We start from the raw sequence: 26,655 nt of genomic DNA, 5'->3' as shown, positions 1-26,655 counted from the left end.
TTTTTACTGAGGAGGTCCCTCCTAAAATTTTTTGTGCGATGCTAGTATAGTATTCGTTGAAGACATTAGCTATTACTTTAGGGTCTTGCGTATTTACTCCGCCTGTGTTTATTTCAAAATTTTTCTTTAATTTTTTCTGGTTACCTAGCTCCTCCCTGATTAAGTCCCACATTACCCCCGATTTGTTGACAGCTGTTCTTAATCGCATGTTATTAGATGATTTTTTTGCTTCACTGATAACTTTGTTGTATATTTTCTTGTACTGACCGTAGTACTTCCTAAATTCTTCTGAAACATTTCCTTCCTTCATTAGCCTGTTAAGAAATCTGAGTCTATTCCCTGATGTCCTTATACCTAGGGTCACCCATCTATTTGCATACTGTTTGCTCTTTAACCATTTTTTAGGCATTGCTAATTCATAGTAATATTGGAAAGTACCTAGGAACTCATTATATGCATCATTCGCTGATTTTTGCTTAAAGACGAGCTCCCAGGTCTCTTTATTTAGTAGACCGCATAGGTAATTGTTATTGTTAGCCGTTTTCTGCTGTAAAAATAGTTGTTTTTTTATAATAGCTGGTCTCCTTATGTAAAGTTACTGCAAATGGATGATAGCCTGAGAAATCTACAGATAGTTTCTTGTATGACTGGCACAATTAGGAATTAATGATTGCAAGCTGTGTCAGGTTGTGCTGACTTATAATTAAGATACCTTCTGCATTGCTGAAAATGGAGGTAGCAAGTTCCTTCAAAACACTGGCAACAATCTACCAGTTAACATGATGATACAGCAGCTTTAGTATTAATTGCAAACCTCAAATTTTATAACATATTAAATGTTTTTTCTGGGGATACCAGCAATGAGATTGTAATTTTCGGGTGTAATTTGGATTAGAAATCGAGGTTTCTTCATGTACATTTCTTCTGATCTTTGTGGATACACTGGAAGCATAATTGTAAGACTAAATGTCTTGATGCTATCCTGACACCCATTCTGCAAGGAACTTTCTCTTCCTTTCAGTTTCAATTAAATCTTTAGGGGGATGAAATCAGGCGCAGAGAGGGCTAGATCTTACCTGTAATTGTCTTTATTCATACTTTATTTATAAAGCCTGATTTGTTTCAGAATAAAATTATTATTACTGATGACAAGGAACCAAATTAAATGTCATTGCATTAAATATGAAGACTGAGATGGGCTGCAGACATAGCTTTGATGTATAGAACTGGAAATGTCTATAAACATATTTTTTTGAAGAAAACTCCTTCGTGAGGGAAATGAGAAATGCATAGGAGGATAATATTGTGACATGTTGGGCAATGGAGGACAACCCCTCCCTACCCAGCAGTGACGTGGCAGGTGAGTCAGCGCTCCGTCATCCCCCTCCACACGGTGACGTAACACGCAACGCAGCTGTGACACGGGTAACAGCCAACGGCGGTGCCGATTGCATAACAGGCGGGCGCTGTGACTATATAAGTGAACCACACTGCCTACGAAGCGAGTTAACTTGTAGCCATCCCCGGAGAGAGTTAAAGTGTATCAGCGGCCGAAGACAGTTCTCCAGTCAGCAGTGAATGAGTAAAAGTGTGATAATCAGCGACAGTTTGTGATAACTGAGAATTAATTGGGAGTGTGTAACACAGTGACACTTATATAGCTCCCGTACTGTGAAAACGTGTAGACTACTGAAAATAGAGTGATTTGATTTGCGAATAGGGTTATAAATTGTGAAACCCTGCAACATTGTTATAATTAATTGTAGCCGTTACTTGTAAGTTATTAAATAAAACAATTAACAATCTGAACGGCGTCTTCAGTAACAAGGCACGTTACAATATTAAAACTGGCTGAGGATCACATTTTGTATTAAAATTCCAATGCACTTCCTTTGTATGCACAAACTGTATTTTAAATATCCTCATCATTTTATTCCTCAAAATTTAATGAATTTTGCATTTTAAATTGATATATATATATTTATATGTGTTGGTGGCGTACATGGTAGTACATGGTGTAGTTGGCAGAGACACTGTGCCACAAGCCAGAAGGGCTGGGTTCGATTCCTGATGAGATCATTATTTTTAAATTGATTTAAACCATCCTGCCACACTGCGGACCTGAGGTCAAGTTAGCCTCTAACAGAAATGAGTACCAGGAATCTTTGTGGTCGAAAAGCCAGCCACTCACTGCCATCTGTGAGCTGATTGTCAAGAAAATGTGGGAGCCTCAAAGTCTCACAACCCTATGGGCCTCCACAGCCTGTTACAGTGACAGCTTTACCTTTGTATACACATATATGTGTGTCCCTTTATGTGGTGAAAGGACCAAATTTGCTTCTTTCTTCCTTTAATTCAAAGCACTCTGTCAAAGTGTGGTTTATTCTGGGAGAAATGATGGTACCATAGACTGTCTTCATTAATGTATGTATGCATATTGTGTAGATCCCCTGTCACCACAAAATTATGTTCCCTCAGATTGTGGATTGATGAAACAGTCTCCATAATGGAAGCTAGCTGCCCAGAAGTTAAGTAAGCACTTACAAACTGGTATAAAATGTGTTTTTAATTTGTAGATTTGACTTGAAATTAACAACCTTATGGTGTAAGAAATAATGTTACAAAATATATATGAAGCCCATGGAATTAGACTACTCCATGGACATGACTCAGGCAGTGTCTCAGAACATGAGTATATTCACTTGATATTTTTTGAGTTTATGTAAGACAGGTGCTTAGAATTATTAGGCCTACTCATGCAGTTAGTGAATTATACATTGGATATAATTAGGAATCCATGAGGTATATTGTCTTATGAGTACAGAAGTTAAGGTGCAATGCACTAAAATATCGATTTTATATATTTAAGGGGATGCCTAAAACAAACGTAAAATTGAGGCCTAGTGTGTCATATTCAAAGCCAACCCACTGAGGAGGGAACAGGCTTAGGATGTGGGGTCAACATCAACAGAAGATACCTGCCAGGAGGGCTTAAAATTGCTAAGGTTGTGAGCACAGCAGTGGAGATACCCTTTCTAGAAGAATGTACCATGAGGTCTTCAGTCACTGCCAGAATGTAGAATGGCAATCAGGCAGCTGAAAGACACTACAGATATCTGGGACCATGATGCTCTGAGGAGGGAAGTTGAAGTATGAGGTGGTCAGGATATGGTGGAAGAGTCTCTTGAGTGACTTCAACTTCAATGGCCAGTTCTATGAACAAACCGATGGTGTGGCGATGGGCTCACCACTTTCTCCGGTCATCTCTAACCTCTATATGGAGGACTTTGAGGAGAGGGCACTTGACTTGGCCCCACACAAGCCCCGCTGCTGGTTTCGCTACGTGGATGACACTTTCATCATCTGGCCACACGGTCCCGACAAGCTCAAGGACTTCCTGAACCACCTAAATAGTATCCAGCAGTGCATCCAGTTCACAATGGAAACTGAAACTGAAGGCCACCTCCCCTTCCTGGATATAGATATTTACAGGAGACCCGACGGTTCTCTGGGCCATAGAGTGTACCACAAATCCACACATACTAACCTGTACCTTAACGCTGCATCCCACCACCACCCTTCCAACAAGCAAGCTGCACTTTCCACATTGATGCACAGGGCTAGAGCACTGTGTGATCAAGACAGCCTACATGTGGAGTTCGTGCTCCTGAAGGATGTATTCAAGAAGAACGGATACAACAACCGGCAGATCCACAGAGTTCTCAACCATCGGCCCAACATCAGCCGGCCTGAAGACAAACCGGCTCAGTCGCCTTCCTTCCCTATGTCGGGACCATATTCAACCGTATCAGCAGAGTGCTGTCCCGGCACAACATCAAAGCAGTGGGTCTGTCTCCAAACAAATTATCCAATTTCCTCCGGCCGGTTAAAGACAGCCTGGGCCTAAGGACACCGGGTGTATACAGTATCCCATGCGAGTGCGGGAAGGTCTATATTGGGCAGACAGGTCGCTCCGTGAACATGAGGTTGAAGGAGCATCAGCGGCACATCCGTCTCAAACAACTGGACAAGTCAGCCATAGCTGAACACAGCATCGATCTGGGACACTGCATTTAGCTTCAGAATACCTCCATCCTCGCCACCAAGACCCACTATATGGATCGCATCATTAGGGAGGCAATTGAGATTGAACTGCATCCAGACAATATGAACAGAGAGGGGGGGTTTTGTCTCAGCAAATCTTGGAAGCCTCTCATCTGTTCTCTTAAAAACCCCCACCGGGATATGACGCCAGATCCAGAAGGCCACACAGGCCATGACCAACTAACATAACAACCCCTCCTCCTCAGCTTACGGGTTAGTGTCCAGCCTTTAACCTTGCCTTTCTCTCCCCCAACACAAAAACCATGCTTGTCCCAGCTCCTTTCCCCACCCCCCTTCCCACACTCCAGGTTTCACTTGTATACTTGCCCTTCCCCCCTTCCTTCTCTGCTCTCACATAGCTGTGTATATTTCCAACACCAGTCTGCTTTTACCGGTTCTCACGGTCTCTTCGCTTGCAGATTTCTTATATTTTTCCTTCTACCCTGAAGATGGAGGCGATACGTTCCTCCGAAACGTCGGTTAACACCACATATACACGGTGCCAAATCCCAGAAGACTGCTTTCTTCATAGTCACCGCCGTGAAAGCCTCAAATCTTACAAGACTTCAATATATTCAAGTTTTGTTGTTTTTATGTTAGAAATGCGTCCACTGCTCTAATTTTGTTTTCATTTTTAAGAAACACTTTTCCTGTGCATAAAATATCTTATTCTAATTTTTCAGTCAGTATTATACATACAAAATAATTTTAACAATTTATATTGTGTATGAGACTATGCAAACAATGACAGTGTTATTAAATTTTCAAGTTCAGATGATGTTCAAGTGTTTGGTTTACATTATTTAATACTTATTTGCAGCATGGTGAAACAGCGGCACATATTGCAGCTGAGCATGGGCAGTTAGCAGTTTTAACACTACTTCAGAAGCATGGTGCTAATCTCCAGAATGTAGATGAACATGGAGATACCCCACTTATATGTGCTGCTAAACATGGTCATTTGGACATTGTACGATTTCTTCTCCAAGCTGGAATGGTAGTGGGAGTCCAAGATAAGGTGATACAACCAAATTTTCAAATTTTTTATGAAATTTCTGCTAATATAGTATGAATTTTACAGCATAAGGATCTGTCTCAGAAGGCAACAGACCTTTTAGAAATATTTTAATATAATGATGTTGGTATTGTAGAAGCTCTTTTGACTGATTTAAAGAACATTAATTTAAATATATATTTCAAGTTTTTTTTATTGCTAGTGGGGTGGGACTAAGTCCCTTGTTCTGCGGACACTTCTGGCCTATTGTTGCAGCCCCAGATGATAGGTGAGGGTGATTGTGGAGCAATTGGTGGAATGAGATTGGCAGGGGAAACCGAAGTACATGGAGAAAACCTGCCCCAGTGCCACTAAGTCCACCACAAATCCCACTTGTCCAGACCCGGGATCGAACCCCGGCCGCCACAGTGAGAAGCCAGTGACTAACCGCTATGGGCAGCCTATATTTCAAGTTAATAATTGCTATTCTTCCTGCATACGACTGTGACTTATGACATCCAGTAGCTGCAACTGACCTGGGGGAAACAAGATGTAGAGTAGTATTACTTTTTCACAGTCAACACAACATTTGTTAACATTGAAATAATATTTTTTTTGGCTGCCTGTTTCAGTGCTGTGAAATGCACCATCATCATCTTAAATATTAAATACCAGCGTGAAGCACCTTATTGTGTATAGTTACATAACTTGCTTGTATTTATTATTTAAGGCCTTAGCAAACTGAAACACGTAACTACAAATATGAGTATGAAAAAGAAATTCATAATATTGTACTACATGAACTGCATGGAATAAGGTGTGCAGTATTCTTCACTGTTATTATTTCTGCATCAGGTCTTGCCACAGATTTTCTTCATACTCCAAATCCTTGTACTTTGTTCTTGTGTATCAGCCACCCACCATTATATGTCAGTTTCACCCTGATGTTTTAGTAATAAATGTATATTTTTTAATTTTTTCATAGACAATGAATATCTTGTGGGGTTCTTACTTAACGTGTGTCTTTGTCATTACTCCTATGACAACCCACTTCTTCAGAACAATTTGTTGGCCCTGAAAAGGACCGTGGTTGCTGAGATGATTGACCGGTGAGGTAGCGCGGCGCGCGCCGGTAAGGAGAAAGGCTTGCTGCGGTGAAAGGCTAGTGGAAAGGCTGGTTGCGGTGAAAGGCTTGGCGAAAGGCTAGTGGAAAGGCTAGTCGTTGAGCGCGGTCGTAGGAGTCGTGAGGCAGTGGCTACGCCAGAGGTCCAGTGAGTCGGACCGTAACACGACCACCGGCGAGTCCAGGCGCTGTGCCCCAGTGAGTCGGGTGTGAGAGCGCTGGAGGGCCGAGGCAGCCGTGCCCGGCGCAGCCTGCCGATGCCTCCGAAGACCGAGCGCTGGCGACGAAGCCTGCTGGCTGAAGTTGCTTGATGCGGCTAGCTCGTAGACTGATGATGAACTGAATGGAACTGCATAACTCGACTCTGGAGTCGCTCCTTTTTTATACGCTGGTCGGTGGGGCGGAGCCAAACTCGAAAGTGAGGAGGAAGAATTGATTGGCTAGCGCGCGTTATGACGTAGATGCGGGTCAGGAGCGATCCCAGTATAAATATGAACGTTTGAAGCAATCTGGTTGGTTAGCGCGCGTGATGGTGAAAAGCGATGTGAAGAGCGAGCGTTGCAGAAATGCGTGATAATGTGGGATGTTCCCACAATCTTTTTACTCACTCTTGAGTCATCTAGCATTTTTTCACTTTAGTTTCTTTGAGACTCTATGCTTTGGTCTCTTGTAACTTTATCCGGTGGCCTGAATATTGCTCTTTTCCACCACTGTGTGTTTGTCTAGTTGATAAAACATAGATGTTCATGTTCTTTGCACCTTGCTTCAATGTATTTACCTGACTCTCTTATATATACTTCTCAGCATTTGAATGGAATAGTACAGACCCTTGAGACTTTTAGTCCTGAGACATTTTACACTGATCTTAGTTTGTGAGAACTGTTCCCAGCAGGGATGTGGACTGTCTTTATATTAAATTTTCCCAGCATCCTGCTGATTGTGTATGATGTTGACTGCTGAAACAGCAAAGAGACTATTCCAATTAGTCTCTATTTCTCTGTTCTTTTTTATGGTTTTTATTCATAGCTATGCTGAAGGCTGCGGCTTTGTACCCATTCTGTGTGAATGTTCTTAAATGTCAGAATTCTTCACTCAAACATCCCGTTTCACATACTTGTCTTCCATGGTCAATTAATGTTAACAGCAATGCATGTTTTTACGATGTATCATGGTATGATTTTGCATGGAAGAGGGGGTCTGAATTAGTGGACTTTCTATATACTGAATATCCCAATGAACCACATCGTTTTTAGATCGCCAAACATTCTATTTCCATTGTGAACATCATTTCTATATATATGTTGTTAAGCTGCTGATGAAACTTCTGTAATCCTCCTATTCCATGTGGTTAGATTACAAAAGTAACATCCACATGCCTGTACAAGCAAGATGTTTTTTTGTGGGCTGTGTTCATTGCTTGAATTTCAGAACATGCCCAACATGCATGAACTTTACTTTACTTTACATGAGGCCCAAATCAATCTTCATTTTTCTATAGCACCTCATTTTACCATCGCTTTGTACATAAGTTGAAATACAGACAATGTGAACTGTAGCTTGTGTATGAAACATTGTTTAGTCTCTGTGTTATTTAAAGAAATTCAGAACTCCTCATAACGTGAACAGCATTACAACAGCACAGTTGTGTTTGTAACGGAAAGGAATTGGACTGAAACACTACAGGTAAAAAGAATTACTATTGTGAATGCTTTGTTTTACATTAGCAGTATGAATTAGAAACAAATAAATGCATTGTAGACAATACTGATAGTTGAGTGCTCTCTACTTGAACATAATGAAAGGTTAGGCCTAATATGTTACATCAACTTATTTTTCTTTTTGTAGGTTATTTAACAACACTTTCACTGTTGAGTTTATTTGGTGTCAGATGATGGATTGATTAATGAATTGGAAAGTATTTTGAGTGAAGTGGTCATGGTCTAATTGAGGTACTATCCAAGCATTTGCCAGGAGGGACTGAGGCAAACCACAAAAACCTCATTCAGGATAGACAGTGCCTCAGCAGATATTCGAACCAAGCACCTACCAATTACAAGTCTAGATCAGCCTTTTTGTCTTTCACCAGACATCTGTCTATTTATAAACATCATATTCAAGATTTGCACTGTCACTAGGTATATTTTTATGTATAATTTAATACAAAATTTGTGGAAATATTTATAATTTTACACACACAAAGTCAACAATCTGTTCTGATTGAAGATTTTCATGTTTTCCTCAGTCTCTCCAGGCAAATGTAAAGCTGATACCTCAGTTAGGCCATGAACACTTCCTTCCAGATCCTTTCAGATTCATCATTCATCTTACCGTCTGGCACTATGATGTTGATACTGAAAGTTCTGCTAAAATCCACAAAATGATCATTAGCCCCCATCAGTAAGAGAGCTGTTTTCACTTTCATGTGGACAGTAGAATTATAGGGTTAAATACTGATACACAGTAATTTCTTAGTTTTTCTTGAAGAACTTTTAATGATTTTTTCTGAAAGTAATAGTGGTAATACATGTTAAAATTTGTTAATGATAGTTCATTTTTTCCTCTACATGGAATTCTAAATTTTACTTGGATGGTAGACTTGGGATTTAGAGATGATTTGTATTTGAAAAGATACTGGTAAAATTTAACATACGAGTAGTTGTATTTATTGAAGTTTAGACCCACAACGATACTTTTAAACCATACTCTACAGTTGACACAATTTCTATAAGATCTTTGATTTGGATACTGAAGACGATGTTCATCACATTTTAATAGTCATCTAGTGTTGCATCCTGCTTGTGGTGCTTACAGATAAAATTGGGGGATTACCACAAATAGTTTTATTAATCAACTCATAATATGTTTCAGCCCCAAAATTCCATCATCAGGTGAGTCTTGAGAAATACATGAATGGTGGTGGAATACATATGCATTACAATGCTAGTATAAAATTTTGTTAGGTAAAATTATGTTGGTTTTGAAGCCCATCAATGATAAGAGACATCCAGTCAAATAAAAAAGTCATAATGTTATATTTTAAGAGACATTAAGAATTCAGTTAAGGGTTCTGTTTATTTGCTTATAGTCCTGTTTACTGTTTTATCTTGGATAAGTGTAATGATTGGTCTGTAGTGTTCTTGTGCTGCCACAGTGTCAGTTAAATGTTCAGTCAATAAAATTAATGAAATTAAATTCTGTTTGTAATATTTGTTTTTGTGTAGACTGGAAACACTGCACTCCATCATGCCAGTTCTCAGGGTCACTTGGAGTGTGTACGCTGTCTTGTGGAGTGTGGGGCCTGTCTGGACATGACAAATTATTATGAATCTACTCCTCTTCTTAGTGCTTTATATAATAGACAGGTCCAATGTTCCATGTTCCTCCTACACTCTGGTGCAGATATAGATGTACAAGACAAGGTAATTTACCAACTAATCTTAGTGTGAACTTTGAGGGCAGAGACATGAATTCTACTGAAGTACATCTTAATTGTAATTGCTCCGTCAGCCCATGGAATGAAATAATCAGACCCGTACACCATATTTACTACCAAAGTTGATGTAAGCCAATTTGTTAGAAAGTTTTTTATACTCCCAGCATCAGTGTAAGTTACTTTGTGTTGCTTGCCTGAGTCCAGTCAAGGATCCCCAATATTTCTTGTGCTTCATATTTGTCCAGTCCCTGATTGCCTTTCTGGCAACTCCTATAGAGATGCCACAGGCTGGTTCAGGTCCTGTGAATGGATGTTCAGCTCCAATCTTAGCCAATTGATCTGCTGTTTCGTTTCCAGCAATACCCTCATGCCCCGGCACCCATATCAGTTGTACCCTGTTATATTTTGCCAGTTCCATGAGGGTTTGGTGGCAATCCCAGACCAATTTTGAATTGATCTGGTGTTTGTCAAGCGCTTTAAGTGCAGCCTGGCTGTCAGATAGAATGTAGATGTTCCTATTTCTCTAGTTCCTATCTAGATTCTCCATAATACATGCCTTAATGGCATATACTTCTGCCTGGAACACTGTCATGTACTGCCCAAGGCTGAAACTAAGTTTCCACCTCATGCCATAGCAGTACACACCAGCTCCAGTGGCCTTATTTATCTTGGAACCATCTGTATATGAGATCAGACCCCTTTTTCTATCGGGCCAATACCCATCTTCCCATTCACTCCTGTCAGGAAATCTGACCGTGAAAGGTTTTCCATATACATGTCTCAGTATCATTTTGTCAGACCCAATTTGTAATATGGGTTCTTTTCCCATGTCCTGAGTTATGTATGCATGTCCAAAACTATCGGATCTAGGTTTCCATTGATCACTGCATTGGAGATGGTAGATTCCTGCCCTGGCCTCTGCCTCCAACTGTAGGTGCAACAGGGGGAGTCCAAGGAGTGTCTCCAGTGCAGCTGTTGGAGATGTTCGAATTGCTCCTGTGATACTCAAGCAAGCCAAGCTTGGCAATTTGTTAAGTGCTGCCTTGCTTGTCTTTAGTTTAACTCTGGGCCACCATACTGTAGCGCCATATGTAATTATGGGTCTTACAACCACAGTGTACTATATCCAATGCACAACGTGCAGCTGCAGTCCCGAAGTTTTACCAAACATGCTTCTGCATGTCCAAAAAGCCTTATAGGCTTTGTTGATGACCTTATTGCATATATGATAGTAAATGATTGTCAGCCATTTTCTGTAGTAGAAGGAAAGATTAAAATATCATATTCAGTTCAGTTTGACAAATACAGTTATTCAGAAACCTGTGAAATATGTAACTTAAAATATTTGTTTGTTTTAAAAAAATAACTATCTTTTTAATTGCAGGATGGCAATACACCTGTCCATTTAGCATCACGTGAAGGACTTCTGACAGTTGCACAGACTCTTTGTGCATTTGGCTGTAATGTAGATATTGCCAATAAAGATGGGTTATATCCACTGCATCTCGCTGCTAGGCATGGTCATATGGAAGTAGTCAGGTACAGATAATGTTAAGATGCTCATAATAAAGTTATATTGGATGGTATTCACAGCTGTCATTTTGTAACTGGCATTTTCTTTCTTTAACTCTTCAGGTTCATTTCAAGCAAGTCCCTACTTGAATCCTTATGTAGGATATTGACATTAGAATAAACGTGTGGTGCTTTAAGAGTTGTGAGCTAACAGATGGAGATGGCAGAAAAGAAACATGAATCTGCCAACATTATCAAAACTATGATCATGTTGAACAAATACCAGTTTCAGGATTGCATTTGCAATTATTTGAGTTGTACTTGAGGAAGAAACAGGAACTCCTTCTGTTCAAACAGTTAAATAGAAGTGTATGTGATGAACAGAGAACAGCAAGTTGTGATCAAAATGACACTGCAAATTGTTTTTCAGTAAGTCTTTATATAGAGAGTGATTGAAAGTCGTGTAGAAAGGGAGCACCATTTGCTCAAACATTACTAAAAAATGGATCATATTAGTGTTTCTGGTTTAGATGTAGATTTCAGTGCTTTCTAGGTGAACTGGGCCTCTAACTACAACCATATATCTAGCTCTCCGGTTCATTTACTTTCCCCCAAAACTTATTGACCACAAGAAAAAGAACAATGTAAAATAAAATAATTTCAATAACTAGATACAGCAGATCTCTTTTAAGAAATTTTTAAAGGCAACAAGGAACTTGAGCAGGAAAATGCCTTAAAAGTGTAGGCATCAAAATATTTACAAAATCAATTATACCAATTTTAGAAGAATGAGAGATTAAAAATGATATTTTACACTGAATAAATGGCTGGAAACACAATAAATATACAAATTATACAGGCTTTGAAATGTACACTACATGTTTTTGCTGTTGTGATTAAAATTACACAGTCTGTGCTGAGATGTTATTCTTTCATGAGAACATATCTAGCATCATTTGTTTTTATTTTTTCAAATGAATTTGAAGTGAAGTTCCCAATTACTGGGAGTAGCTAAATTCTGCATGTTTTCTGAATCAATGAGGCCAACCATTCAAAGATGCAAATTCAGTGTTCAGTTTTAAGGCTTTCTTCAGCCTTCTTTCTCAACACTGGAACTTGAATTGGTATTTTAATGCCTGTTTGTAACTAAACAGCTTTAGGAGCAATGTGCCAATCTTCTCATATTTAAAAGCCTCACACTAATATTGTTATGTGATTGAGTGACTACTCGTATGAATTTGGTTTGGATTTGTAACTGGATTTATTGAAGCCTTTACAATGCATGACTACACTTTACAATTCACTATCACACACACACACACACACACACTGGTGTCCACAGTGACAGCTTTGTTTGGTAGTGGCTTCAAATGGCAGACGTTCCCCTTTGTCTGGGTTTCTGAACTAACCCCAGCCTAGGCTACCAGCTTCTCACAGCAACAGCTCACAATGACCGAACCACAAGAGTTCTCTGACTATCTCAGTCACTCACCAACCAACGAACTCAACTCAGCTTCTCCCTAACTGTCCTGCTTTCAACACATCAGAAGGGACAGCACAGAAAACACCTTTCCTCTGATGCTGTTTATGGGCTGTTGCCTAGCACCGGGTCTACATGCCACAATGCTCTCTCCTTGAGGCTATTTATCTCGAATAGCCTCGACCATGCCCCATGCCCATGCCCATAGCCATCGACCAGATCAACTTCAGGGACAGTTTGAAACATTTGTGAGTATGTCCAACATGGTGTAGTTGCCAAAGAAAATCAAATACCATGTTACACCTGGCTGAGGCACATAAATATTTAAGTACTAGTACCAAGCAATGTCTAATAATGTCACCCTTATCTCCAGTGTGCCAGTCAGCAGAAACTTAAATTTCAGAATTTGCATAGCAGAGTATATAAGTCAAGCAGCAAGGTTGAAAAGGAACTCAACATGCACTTGTGTCAGATGTTAGAGACAAAAAATTTATGAAGTACAGCACTGCCCAAGACCAAACCATTCATAACAGAGAGAAGATTAGTGGACAGGAAGCATGTGAAAAAGATGACATTGAGACTACACGTAGAAATGATTGAATCCTTCAGAACATTTATTAGTATCTACTCCCTCTTCAAAAGTGAGCGTTTAAGCAATGAAATTAAACTAACTTTCCATAAGGTACTGATTAGATCTCAGTTCAGATGAGTAAGCAATTTCCAAGTTATTATAGAGTATCTGCGGTCTAACTACAAACCTATTTTTACTAAGATGGAATGACATAGCAGCTGTTTTTTTAATATTTATTAAAAGGTTATTTACCTGAAACCATGTTTCCAGCTATTTCATGATCTTATTTATTTTCTGTTGAGCTACATCTTTATCTTTATCAATAACCAGTACATTAATATCGTCTGCGAACAATACCATTTCCACACCTTGTATTTAGTGGGAGATCATTTATATACAGAAGAAACAGTAGTGGTCCCAGAACTGACCCCTGTGGTACCCCACGTATTGTTTTTCTCAAGGGTGATATATGTATTTTGGATGATATTTTTATTCAGGTGATTTCAACAAATTGTACTCGGTGAGATAAAAAAGATTTAAACCATAAATTAGTAACCCCTCTGATTCCATAGTAATTTAATTTATCTAGTAATACATTGTGGTCTATCACATCATATGCCTTTGTCAAGTCAAAAAATATTCCTATAACATGTAACCGTCTATATCTGACCATTACAGTCATTAATGAAACACAATGGCTGCTAGAGTATATAGCTGCTTGAAATCATAGCATTAATGCAAATGGCATTTTGAGGCAGCACTATGACCTCAGCTTACATATATTAGACTCACATCTCAAACCACATGAGAGATGCTTCATCCCAAATTATCACTTATATCGGACTGAGCACTATGCTATTTTTGTGATGCGTACACTTGACAAAGCCAAGACTATTCATAGGGGACAAACCCATCTTCTCATGAGAGAAGTTACATAAGGACTACAACTGCAAAGGTTCGTTGCCAAAAAAAACCTAAATCTGTGATCGTGAGTCTTAAGAAACTTGGCTCCAAACACAAGATTTTGTGTGTGTTGTAGTTGTAATGATCTATAGAGAGTGTAAATTGGTGAGACTTGTAATCGTTTGCAGTTACGAGTCATAAGTGACCAATACATCCAATTATCAATCCAAACCCTCATGTGTAGTCACTAACATGTTACAGTAGGCTGCACCATAGCTCAAGCAGTTAATCGCTGGTTTCCCATCATGGCAGCCCGGGTTCGATACCGGGTCTAGTCAAGTGGGTTTTGTGGTGGACAAAGTGGCACTAGGGCAGGTTTTCTCCAAGTACTTCGCTTTCCCCTGCCAATCTTCATTCCACCAATTGCTCCACAATCACCCCCACCTATCCTCTGGGCCTGGTACAATAGGCCAGAAGTGGCTGCAGTACAAGGGACTTAGTCCCACCCCACTACAATAGAAAAAAAAACATGTTAGAGTATCTTCCAGACATATATCACATTTGACCTCTGAAGACGGGATCTTGAGAATAAGTCTATAATTAATACAAATAGTTCTTACAATTTAGAAAATTGATACTGATGCTACAGTGAAACATAATGTGCTGACATGTTTGTACTAGTTATTATATACAATTCTGGAGAAGTACAAGAAATTGTGTGACCACATGCAATGTGGTCTTACTTGAAGGCTAAAAGTGGTAGTGAATACAAGGGTGCTTATGAGAGAATTGGGAAGAAAGAATGGAAGTTGTTGAAGTCAGTGTTACAGTAACATTTTGACTGCCTTCTAACTATGCAGAACTTAAGGAATCTGTACTGTGTTTCAGATGTCTTTGTCTAGCTGGCTGCAACATACATCAGAGAAATAGTGAAGGGATCAAAGCAGAGATTACAGCACTTAAACATGGTTACAATGATATTGGTGACTTGCTCAGCAACCTACGAAATGTATGTGTTCCAAATGCAACAAAACTACTTAGTACTGTAAAAATTAGATTTGATAACATTGAGGAACAGTTACCAGAGCTGAAGACTTCGGACATATTTCCAAAAGGAACTCACCAGATATTATTTTCTTATGTGGGATATTTTCTCATTATTTACTGAATTTTATATTTACTTGCATACTGTATTTAATCACATAATTTATGCACCTTATTATCCAAATAATTGTGTCTGAAAGTTGGAGGGAGGGGTGAAATATATAAATATTACTTTAAAAATATAATTTTATGCATTGAAATGAGGCTAGAAAATTTTCAGCTGCATAATAGTTTAAAAAAAAATGCAATTTATTTTCCTTCTGGTGAAATCTGTAGCCATCATTTTGAACGCAGCTTAGTAATTGTTATATTTCCCCATGTTTGGTATACTTTCAAATTGCTGTTCATTATTGCTAATTTAACATCAGACAGCCCAGTTGGTTGAGGTATAATGCTACAAGCCGGAAGGTCGCGGGATTGAATCCTGATGAGGTCATTGGATTTTTTTCAATTTACCTAATCCTTCCAGCCGCACTATGGCCCTGGGGTCGACTCAGCCTCTGACAGAAATGAGTACCAGGAATTAATTAAATAATTTTCCTGGGGCATAAAGCATGGCTGGCGCATAATAGCATATATTTATGAGTATGTAACTAAATATTTGTGGCTCAAAATTGAGGGTAAAAGTATGGTATTCAGTTTCCTAATTCAAAATTTTATACCTAAATTTAGAGGTGGGTTTGTTATGTACAGGCATAAATTATACAGTAAATACAAAATCTGTCAGAAATGTCTAGCGACCTGGACCCCCTTCAATTAGTAGAAGCAATGACTTGACAACTGATATGTATGATTTATTGTGAAGTGATATAAGATCAATTATTTATGAAATGGCTGAGGAGGAAAGAATTTTCATGACCCATGGCAGGCCATTTTATCTCATGAGTTAAGATTAAAAATGAATATCGGCATTTATGTATTGTTTGGATAATTTGTGATTATGACGATTCTAAATTTTGTTTTGTTTCTCTAATGTTTTAGAGTTCACGCCGCGAGGAGTTCATCAAACAGTTGATACCTACTTCTCAACCTCTCACAAGGATAAATGTTAAGTTTTTTGGTCATTCTGGTGTGGGAAAATCAACTCTAATTGAATCTCTGAGAGCTGGCTACTTCTCTAGCTTCTTCCGCAAAAGTAAACCCCCAGCTGCTGGTAGCAGCACTGGAACAAGTAAGTTGCAAAATGCAATAAGTTAAAACAGTTGTTAGGCTGATACATTGTTTAATCCTTTCCAGTTGTAGCATTATCAGAAGTGCCTGCAACCAAGATTCGTAGCTGATTTAAATGCCACAAAAGCCACAAAATGAACAGTATTACACAGAAAATTTGTGCAACAAAGGCATAAGGGAAAGACCGCAATATAAGGTACACGGTGGCACATGAAACAATCCAGTATTTGATTTAGTATTATTCAACCATGCAATGAACGATGTTTTGTAACATGGCAACAATTAGGGTGAGGGCACACCAAGGAAACTGGCAACCGCAACGCAGCTGCAATTTCTGAGAAATGTCGCCGATATCCAGCGGACAACTGGTTTCCAGATTAACAGGCGTACACTGAGGAAACTTATGTTTGATTAGATGCACACATCATAAGTAGGTATGTTCGTCCGACATAATGCTTGATTGTATTTTTTTAATTTCGTGAACTAACCTTCTGCAATGGAAGATAATAATACTGATCTTGTCATCATATGGTGGTAGCCGAGACTGGCTCAGACGGCGTAAGAGAGGACGACGATGACCATAAGGAAAATATTAAACTGTTTGGGGCAAATTGTTTATAAACAACAAGAACAGAAGGGGTCCTGAGGTACACCATATTTTATTTCTTTACCTGATGAAGCAAACGGCTTTATATTTGAAGTCTTTTCATCTAAATGCTGTACTTCCACAAATTGAGTTCTGGCAGTAAGATATGAATAATCCATGAGTGTATTTTCCCTCTAAGTCCATACAACTCCAATTTGATAAGCAGTAATTCATGATTTATTACATCAAACGCCTTAGTTAAATCTAAAAATATGCCCATAACTAACAGCTTATTATCTAATGCTTTCTGGATATCCTCTATGACATTTTGTGTTGCTGTATTGCTAGATTTTCTCTCTGAAGTCATTTTGAACCTCAGATATGATGTGTTTGTTTAAGAAGGTCAGTACTCTTTTATGTATCAATATTTCAAGAATTATGGAAAAAACTGACAAAATTGAAATTGGTCTATAATTGGAGATTTCCTCTTTCCCACCTTTTTTGTGAATAGGCCAAACTTTTGCAATCTTCATCAAATTTGGAAAAGTTCCAGAACATAATGAAATGTTAAGTATAAAGGTTAGTGGTTTCTAGATATACTGAATACTTTCTTTTACTAACCTTTCAGGTATTTTGTCCCAGCCAGCTGAAAAATTACTTTTTCGTTCCTTGGTTACATTTAAAACTACTTCTTCAGTAACTGGAGCAAGAAACATGGAGTTAGAGATTAATATTTTATTATTTACAGTGTCATGACCAAATTTACAACCAATATTTTGATTCAACATCTTATCCACATTTTCTACGAAAAAAACATTAAATTGATGAGATATATCTTGTGGATTAGAAACTAACATGGAGCCTCTTTTCAAGGAAATGTTTTGATTTGTTTTTTGATAATTCCCTGATTCCTTTTTTATTATTTTCCATATTGCCTTGGTATGGTTTACTGGCCTTGGTATAATTCTGTCATTTTCACTTTTTTGTGCTTCAGATATTGCTCTCTTATAAGTAATTTGATATTTTGTTATATAGTTCAACGTTTTACTGGACATAGACATCTTTTTCTTTAACAGACATAACAATCACAGCCTCTGATACTTTTATCCCTTTTGTTAACCATCCTGATTTGATAACTTTATTTTTAGAGAATTTTTTAAAGGAAAAATATTTACAAAATACTTGCGATACTTGGTTAAATGGGAACTGTATGCTTTATTTACATCAATATGTGAGTAAACATCTTGCCATATTTCATTTTTTAAGTAATTGTTAAATAGTTCTGTATTTCTTAGTGAGAAAACTCTCTTTACAGCTTTTACAGTCTTAGTCTCTCTTCTCTGACAGCTATTCCTGGATGTGAGCTTTCTGTGGGTTCTTTATGTTGGCTACTAAATTTTCAGTAGGAGCTCATACATACCTAACATGTGGCATTAATTTCACTCTCATCTTTGTTGTAGACATTCATTTGTACCATCATCCCAGGTGTGTTCTTTTGTGTTTGAGAAGTGAATGTATGTTTTGTTCGTGTAGAGAATAGGGCACCCCCCCATTTCTGCCTCTGTCCTTCCATTGCATTCTGTTCATGCTGAGTAAAACAACAACAGTTAAAATGACAGGCCTAGATATAAAGGGGCCAATGTTACTGAACGGGAACTCAACACATTGAGGTCTGCTTATCCCCCAACCTCAGTTCCAGCAGAAAGCCACGGCATATCTTGAGGCCATAGCTTATATCTCAGTGAACCTACTATAGAAACCTGTAGAGTGGAGGGCCATTCTTTGTTGGTGATCTTCATCTACTTATTCAATATATGTACAATATTCCTAGCCACGTTCCATATATGGATATGGTTTCCTTCATCTTCAATCTGAGGATGCACTATGCTGCAGTGACAGGCCTAATTTTAAAATGATCTGACTAAAAATTGCATTCTAGTTAATGAGAAAATTACTTGCTTACATGCTTTATATATATATTTTTTTTTTCCATTGGCGCTACAGCCCTCATTTGGGCCTAGGCCTACCTCCATGAAACTGTCCGTTTCACTTCGGTTTACTAGATCTTACACATACGGTAGGACTCCTTGGGCGAGTGATCAGCTCGTCGCAAGGCCTCTACCTGTAGACAAACACAGAAAAACGCACACAAACATCCATGCCCTGAGTGGGATTCGAACCCACGATCTCGGCTTCCGAGCGAGCGAAGACAGTGCATGCCTTAGACTGCGCGGCTACCGTGACCGGCACATGCTTTATATACCCTGTGAAAATGTATTAGTATTAATCATTGTATTATATCAGTATCTCAAATGTATTCATAATCTATTTTTTGTTATAGATGGGTCAACATCTCCTGGTAGCAAAATGCAAATTGAAATGGATATAACATCATCTCAGAGCTCCCTAAGTTTTGGCACATACAATTACCAGTATACACGTGGCATTGATGTTCAACAGGTAATCATTAGAAAGTGTTACATATTCAAAACGTGTTATGATCTCACAGATTCCATCTATGAGACAGGCTTATGTATTCCTAATAAGTCATTCACCATGGACTGCTTTATAATAAAATCATCCTGTTTTCTTTTGAGGTATACAAACTGGAATACAGACAATACTCATTCAGTTAATTGAGAACTTTTTCTGTAACTTTTTATCCTCTTAATAGTATTGTACTCTTTTATATGGTGAATCATCATTGTAATAAATGTACAAAAACAGTTCAATTGTACAAAATAATATGGACTCCCTTCCATCTCCATTTATAAACAAAAAGATTATTTATTTTCTTACTGTGACTAGGCAACTCCATATTAATATTACTTGAATACCTATACCAATCTTCATAAAACTTGGTACGTAAATATCACGCCACTGAGGCCATCTCAGTGGCGTACATCATAAATCACTCTCATCAGCAATACCAACACATAGTCACTCATTTTTGAGTTAATACGCTTAATATTACTTGAATGCCTGACCTCCTCATCATGAGACTTGGAATGTATGTGTCATGTGATCTAAGGTCATCTAAATGGCATATATCATAACTTCTTTCCATAAATAATACCAACACTGCAGCTTCTCAGATTGTCATAGTAATAACTCTAATATATTACTTGAATGTCAGAACTAATCTTTATGGAACTTGGTACGTATATCATTCCATCTGAGGCCCTCTCAACAGTGTAATTCATAAATCATCCACTTCAGTAATACCAACACTACAGCCTTCCAAATTGTATTGTATTATCAACTTCATTATGTATACATAGTAAAGTTTTCAACTTGTATCAGATACTCAAATTACAGTGAAAGGAACGTAGGCATTTAGTTCTTGCCAGAACTTCCTGTTATGTTATTTTGGTCTGACTTGAAATGTTGGGCTTAAAAGTATGTTATCCTGGCTGTCGTTTATCATAGTTTCTGCAGTCCATCCAGAAATGGCTTAGTACTTTAAAATAGGACAAATCTGCTTCTTTCCATATGTTTTCTAATTTATAATTCAGAATTATCCTGTAATTCAAGATGGTTGAAGAAGCGGTTTTTAAGTAAGGCAAGAATCAGTCAGTTTCATTTATGCAAAAAAAAAAAAAAAACTCTCTCTCTCTTTATATATATATAATTTTTTTATTGCTAGTGGGGTGGGACTAAGTCCCTTGGACTGTGGCCACTTCTGGCCTATTCTACCAGCCCCAGATGATAGGTGAGGGTGATTGTGGAGAAACTGGTGGAATGAAGATTGGCAGGGGAAACCGAAGTACTTGGAGAAAACCTGCCCCCGCGCCACTTTGTCCACCACAAATCCCACTTGACCAGACCCAGGATCGAACCTGGGCTGCTGCGTTGGGAAGCCAGCAACTAACCGCTTGAGCTATGGCGCGGCCTATATATATGATACTCCAGAATCAAAATCTTGTCTGTTTGCATTGTAAAAACATAAGATAAAGTGGTACTCTTCGTAAGTAACCAAGGCGGTTGCTTTTACTACTTTTGTTGAAATAATTTATTGGTTCTTTTGCACTGTAAGAAGCGTGGATTCATATAAATGCAGTACTCTTGAATGACAGTGCAGTTTCCAAGAATGCGTGTAAAGTTGCACCAGTTTTCTATTTATAAATTTTCAAAATCTGAAGTTCATCATTATGCCATGTTCATTTCACTGTTCATATATGTGTATCTATTTTGTTTTGATATGGTTTTCATTTCATGCATAGGAAAAGTCTCTTCATTTTTTCATTTCAGTTTCTATCCCTGCTTTGCTTTAAATATTTTTTACCTCATACATTCATCAGTAAAACTAAAATTATTTCATGTAGTTGTGAACAGATCCTGTGTTATATGAAGTGTTGTTCTTTTCTCATTCAGTATGGTTTGCAGAGCTCCATAAAGTGCTGCATCATTCTTATTAAATCCTTTGGGAAATTTTTTTTATTTTACTCATAATATATGGAGGAGGAAATTGGAGTTTGTTCCACAAATTGGGTGCTGAATTCCTCAATCTCTTCTTTGAAAAGGCAAATCCCTGACCGTGGTGGGGTATACAAAGAGGAAAAGTTGATCTAACCTGGAAAAGATCAGTGAGCCAGACTCTTGGGGTGTCTCTTATGCTACTTTTGTTGTTACAAGTCAAGTTCTCTATTAGTAGAACAGAAGCTGTTAATCTTGTAACTGCTTTATGTTACTCATATTGTGGTCTTCTGGGTTATGGGATCATGTAGTCTGATAGGTGGTTATAAGCATTTCAGAGAAAACACTGGTATCTATTTACCAGACTACACAATGTCACAACCCAGAAGACCACTATATGAATCTTCACCATAGTAAAACTTCAAATTTCATATGCTTTGTTTATTTTTAAATTCATGATAGTATTTATATTCATGAAAGTTAAAATATATTTGTTATTGCACCTTGGTATTACATTTTGCAGGTGTCAATTTCTGGAGTGGGAGACCTTACGCTGTGGGAGTTTTCTGGGCAGGACACATATTTCTTCCTATATGACCACTTTCTGGGCAGCACAAACTGCCTACATGTTGTGGTGTTCAGTTTAGAGGATTCTGCTAGCGTGCAGTACCAGCAATGCTGCTTCTGGCTGGCGTTCTTGCAAGCACGGATACCACCCACTGAACCACTAGGTAACATTATAACTTCTGAGAACCTTTCAGCCATCTTCTCAGATACCCTATATTGTTGGCACAGACAATGTGAGGAGCCCAATGTTTATCCTTGTCTCCTATTTGCACCCAAAGTATAGCTTTTGTAATTAATGATGTGTCATTTTTTTTGGTTAAGTTTCATAATATAGTCACCACACATATAACAGGAACTACCTACGTGATTTCCACAACTTTGAGGCATAATGAATCTCTGTACTCATTCAGCCCATGAAGTAAGTACACAGAAGTGTTGGAAAGGAATGAAATGTTAGTGCTTGTGCATGTTTGAACTTGCATACAGATGACACAGTTACTGTTACATTCAATAGCTACAAGAGAAAAATGTTATGCGAAGTCTGATGTTCAGATAGTATATACAACTTTAAGTTATGTGTTTTATTTTTTAAATCCATTCAGTTAAATTCAAAAAGTAAAAAAATTAGTGATTAAGTAAGACTGACAGGAATGAACAAGGAAGTTCAGTTAAATTAAAAAAGTACAAAATTAATGATTAAGTAATATTGACAGGAATGAACAAGGAAGTTCTGTAAACTTGCTGTAGGCATAATTAAAAAACGATATTTTGAAAAACTGTAAACTATGTGGGTGACAGCAAAATTCTGTTTATATAGATTTGTTATCGACAATGAAAAGCACACTGAGGTCCTGTAGCATGCATTAGGAAAAGAAAAATTGTGTATATCAATGTTATGGGTTAAACAGGTTATCATGTTTCTTTATTTTATTCCATCACAACAGTAGGTAGTATGGACATACAAAACATTCGCCGTTTCTTACAACATGTTTCAGCTCATTAAGCCATGATCAAGTGTTGACTTTTTTCGCATTCACCTTTATTCTTCTGCTAGTTTTCATACATGGTATGTCCATACTGCCTGTTGTGGGGACAAAATAAAATAAAAAAATTTCACACACACATAATATGGCTCTACAATATACGAGTAGTATGCCTAGGCTCTAATGGGTGGTCTTGGAAACTTAATCACCATTCCCAGCATTTACAGCATTTTATGGGATATGAAGGTTTATGACTGTGTTCATAAGGCCTCTGGTGCCTGTACTTAACCACCATGTTGTCATGTATTTGGGGGTATGTGGTGTGACTTATAGATGGGTTTTGGATTGATGACCAGGTTAATTGCACATTTATACAACTTATTGCGACACTTCACAAAGCACTAAATAACACACCATGTCTTCTCTTCTCTTCATCTTTGACTGCTGCTTCAAGAGACTCCCTAAATTATTCTTCAGCTACTCCCAAATTATTCGTATTCCTCAATCAAGTCACTTAGCTTTCCTGGGATCCTCGTTATATAGTGCTGGGATGGACCCACAGAAAACACCATCTCAGAACAATAGTTCCACTGTTGGGCTTTGTTGCAGAAATGTGTTTACCGAGCAGTTACCTAGCAGTGGACATTTCTGGCTCCACTATTCTGGCCTTAAGGCAGCATGTCACAGTTTGTTACAGTACGTCAGTGGGAATTGTTTTGAAAGTTATGAAAAAAAACATTTACAAATAACTTTAGCAATGCAGCTTATTTGTAACATGGAAAATGGTGTGTATGCTTGGCAGACTATTCAAAACAAATTTGGTGTAAATGAACAAGGTAAGTATAGTAATAGTATTTCTCTGTAGCAGGTACAATACTGTGCCTGTTTGGTGTCTGTTATATGGAAATTTCAGGGTAATAGCAAGAAAGTAATACTGAGACACAAATTCACCTGTTGCTGTAAAAGTAGCCCAGTGGAATTCCCTGGTTTGCTGATATATGTAAATATTTGTAATTTTGCAGGTGACCGTGGGGTAGCAAGCAGAGTGGCACCAGTCTTGTTGGTGGCAACACATCCTGATACTTCACGTGTACCTCGTACATCCCAAGGCAATTATATCAGTTCCCAGGCAGAAAGGTTGTTGAAACAGCTCACTGACAAATTTGGGGCAGTTTTTGAGCTTCATCAGCAAGTTCTCATTGTGGATGCCCATCTTTCTAGCTCACCAGGCATCAGGGCTATTAAGTCCTATTTAGCAGATGCCAAACAGAAGGTTCTACAGGTATGCACTTGAGATAATAAAACAGTTTCCGACAAATATATGTAGAATCACATTTGCTGAATATTATTCAAGACTGAACTATTTGTCATTTATTTTTAGGTAAAAGGTGTTTAATTTCAACGTTGTAGAAATCTTGATACCCTAAATTTTACAGTTTTTCTTTCTTATAAGGTAAACTATTTATGAATTTCAGATAATATATGTACTGACATATATAAGATGACTCCTGAATTTTCAATTACAAATTTCAATTTAGGGCTACATTTATGAGTTAAGACAATTATAAAATATTTCTTTTTAAACTGTAATTTAATCAAACCCTTACACATATGACATTAGGAGTTCTGTAAGCACATCCTGAAAAAGATCGTGTAAGTAAATCGTCATGTGGATCATACTCTGAATTGGATGGTGCCACTTTGACTTCAGCTTCCCTCTCATCTTGCTGAAATAAATTGCAATCTCTTCTAGCCACTGAATGTAATGTACCACAATCCTGGAAGAACTGATGACAGTTTCTGCACTTATATCAGTCCACTTTTTTTTTTTTTTTTTTATAAAATCACATAATGCAAAAATCAAGGTGCCCAAATATTCCCACCTTGTGTGAGTAGCTTTTCACTAGTAAGTATCCACATGTTCCACAGTGCACCGGTAGCTGCCTGGATTTTATCTTGGCTGTGGTGTTTGTTTATGCTGCAGTCATATGATGAAATTTGCATTAACTGAACACCAAATTGTCTTATTTGCAAATAATTCAACACTTTACAATAATTTTCTGTCACTTCACAACCTGTTATATCACTCTTACTTGGTTCCTTGCTGGCTTGGTCATCACAGATGTATTTATAGGTTCGAGGCTCTAATAATGGAGTCCTCTGTTACTTTGCAAGCTCTGTCTATATTGCACTGTTGCAGACCAATGAGAAAAGACTGTCCCCAAGAATTTGTCAACTGTTGTCCATGTACATGACTCTCAAGGATTGGTGCTTGATGTTACCTAGCAATGGACGCCTCTGTAGCATTTTTTTTTATTCTAAAATTCTGACTTTTAGGCACCATGTCACATTGCTGCATCCTTAAGGATGCTTATACAAGAATCCTATAGGCATACCACTCTACGATCTATACGTACTGAGGTGGAGGACGTCCGTGTTACATCTGTGACTGCCTTTATGTGTGTCACAATAATGTCATGCAAGGATGTATTGCCTGAGATTTTGGCAAAGGACACAAAATTTGTCAAGTCTTGCTGCCCTAGAATCAGCTCTACCAGTGCATCTCCTCTGATGCCATCTGCAGGATGATTAACCAGATCAGTTTCTTCTTGGGCATTTGTGTTGTAATATCTGTCCTGTCAATCATCACTGATGCCCTGGGTGTCAGTCAGCAGTAGGCATAACTTTTCTCCTATCCAGCCCTTGTTGCTCTGGCTGCCATCACCCTGCCTTGAAAGCATGCTGAGGGTATAATGAGGGGGTGGGAGTAATGGTACCAGCACCTTCTAGCTGCTATCCCATACTTATTTCTCAAATGTTGGTGAACATCTTCCAAAGCATTCCTTTTGGGGTCAACCATGTTGGCAGTCTCTTGTTAAGATAGCCAACACTTCCACACTGCCAACTTACAGGTCGCTCATACCTGCTGTGCTCTGCCCATGAGGACTGTGGGTTATGCTTGCCCCACTTTATTTAATTGTAATCTCTAAGTTAATTACAGGAATTTTGAATGGAACTAATTATTTTTGGAGTATTGTATAGCAGATATTAAACATCAAGTACCATTTATGGATTAGAAATTAATATTTCATATTTTGTGACAACTTCTAATTTTGGGAGAATCCTTTTAAATTTAGGGGGTCATCTTATATATGAAACTGATGAAGTCAATTTCAGCTGTTGAAACTGGACTTTAAACAGTGGATTTAGATGAATAGGTGTCCTGCTATGGTATTTTCTGTAATAATTTACATAATGTCATCAGAAAAATTACATGCAAACACTTTTAAGGGACATGAAGGAAAATGTATGCACTTTTAAGGTACACTATTTAGTTTATTTTTATTCATTGTTATGTTTGAAAATGTCTCACCTTTATTTTATAGTACATTTATAATACCTCATGGTTTCTCAGAGCCAAATGTATTTAATCTGTTTTTGATTTTATGTTGTCATGTATGCAACAGATGTGCTGGAATCTAATGTATAGAACAATTAGCCAAACGAGTCATTGACTGTGAAGAAAATTCCCTGTTGAATATTTTCTGGAGAGAAGGGTGGGGAGAGGGAGGAGGGGAGTGATTGAGGACTTCTGTTGCTGAAATATTTCATTGAACATGTGTTGAGAACTGAAACATGCTATATTGAAATTTATCATTTCAGGCTTTCCTCTGGGAAACAGATACTTTCCTCAAAACTGACAAAAGAG

At 38.0% G+C, this 26,655-nt stretch overlaps 1 protein-coding gene across 3 annotated transcripts in view; it reads left to right on the top strand.

The window, feature by feature from the left end:
* The window catches only part of LOC111866306 (death-associated protein kinase dapk-1), a 55,433-nt gene that overhangs the window by 2,600 nt on the left and 26,178 nt on the right, over positions 1–26,655 (top strand). For all 3 annotated transcript variants that reach the window (XM_033752198.1, XM_033752197.1, XM_023855130.2), the window contains exons 3-10: positions 4,925–5,122; positions 9,443–9,640; positions 11,039–11,193; positions 15,009–15,129; positions 16,206–16,395; positions 19,322–19,440; positions 21,920–22,127; positions 23,969–24,228. In XM_033752198.1, the coding sequence (XP_033608089.1) occupies positions 4,925–5,122; positions 9,443–9,640; positions 11,039–11,193; positions 15,009–15,129; positions 16,206–16,395; positions 19,322–19,440; positions 21,920–22,127; positions 23,969–24,228 (1,449 nt within the window). The remainder of the gene's footprint in view (positions 1–4,924; positions 5,123–9,442; positions 9,641–11,038; positions 11,194–15,008; positions 15,130–16,205; positions 16,396–19,321; positions 19,441–21,919; positions 22,128–23,968; positions 24,229–26,655) is intronic.

The sequence above is a fragment of the Cryptotermes secundus genome, unplaced genomic scaffold (assembly GCF_002891405.2).
Source record: "Cryptotermes secundus unplaced genomic scaffold, Csec_1.0 scaffold1413, whole genome shotgun sequence".
Taxonomy (NCBI): Eukaryota; Metazoa; Arthropoda; class Insecta; order Blattodea; family Kalotermitidae; genus Cryptotermes; species Cryptotermes secundus.
The sequence above is the reverse complement of the archived record's forward strand: the minus strand, read 5'-3'. Positions and strand labels throughout refer to the sequence as shown.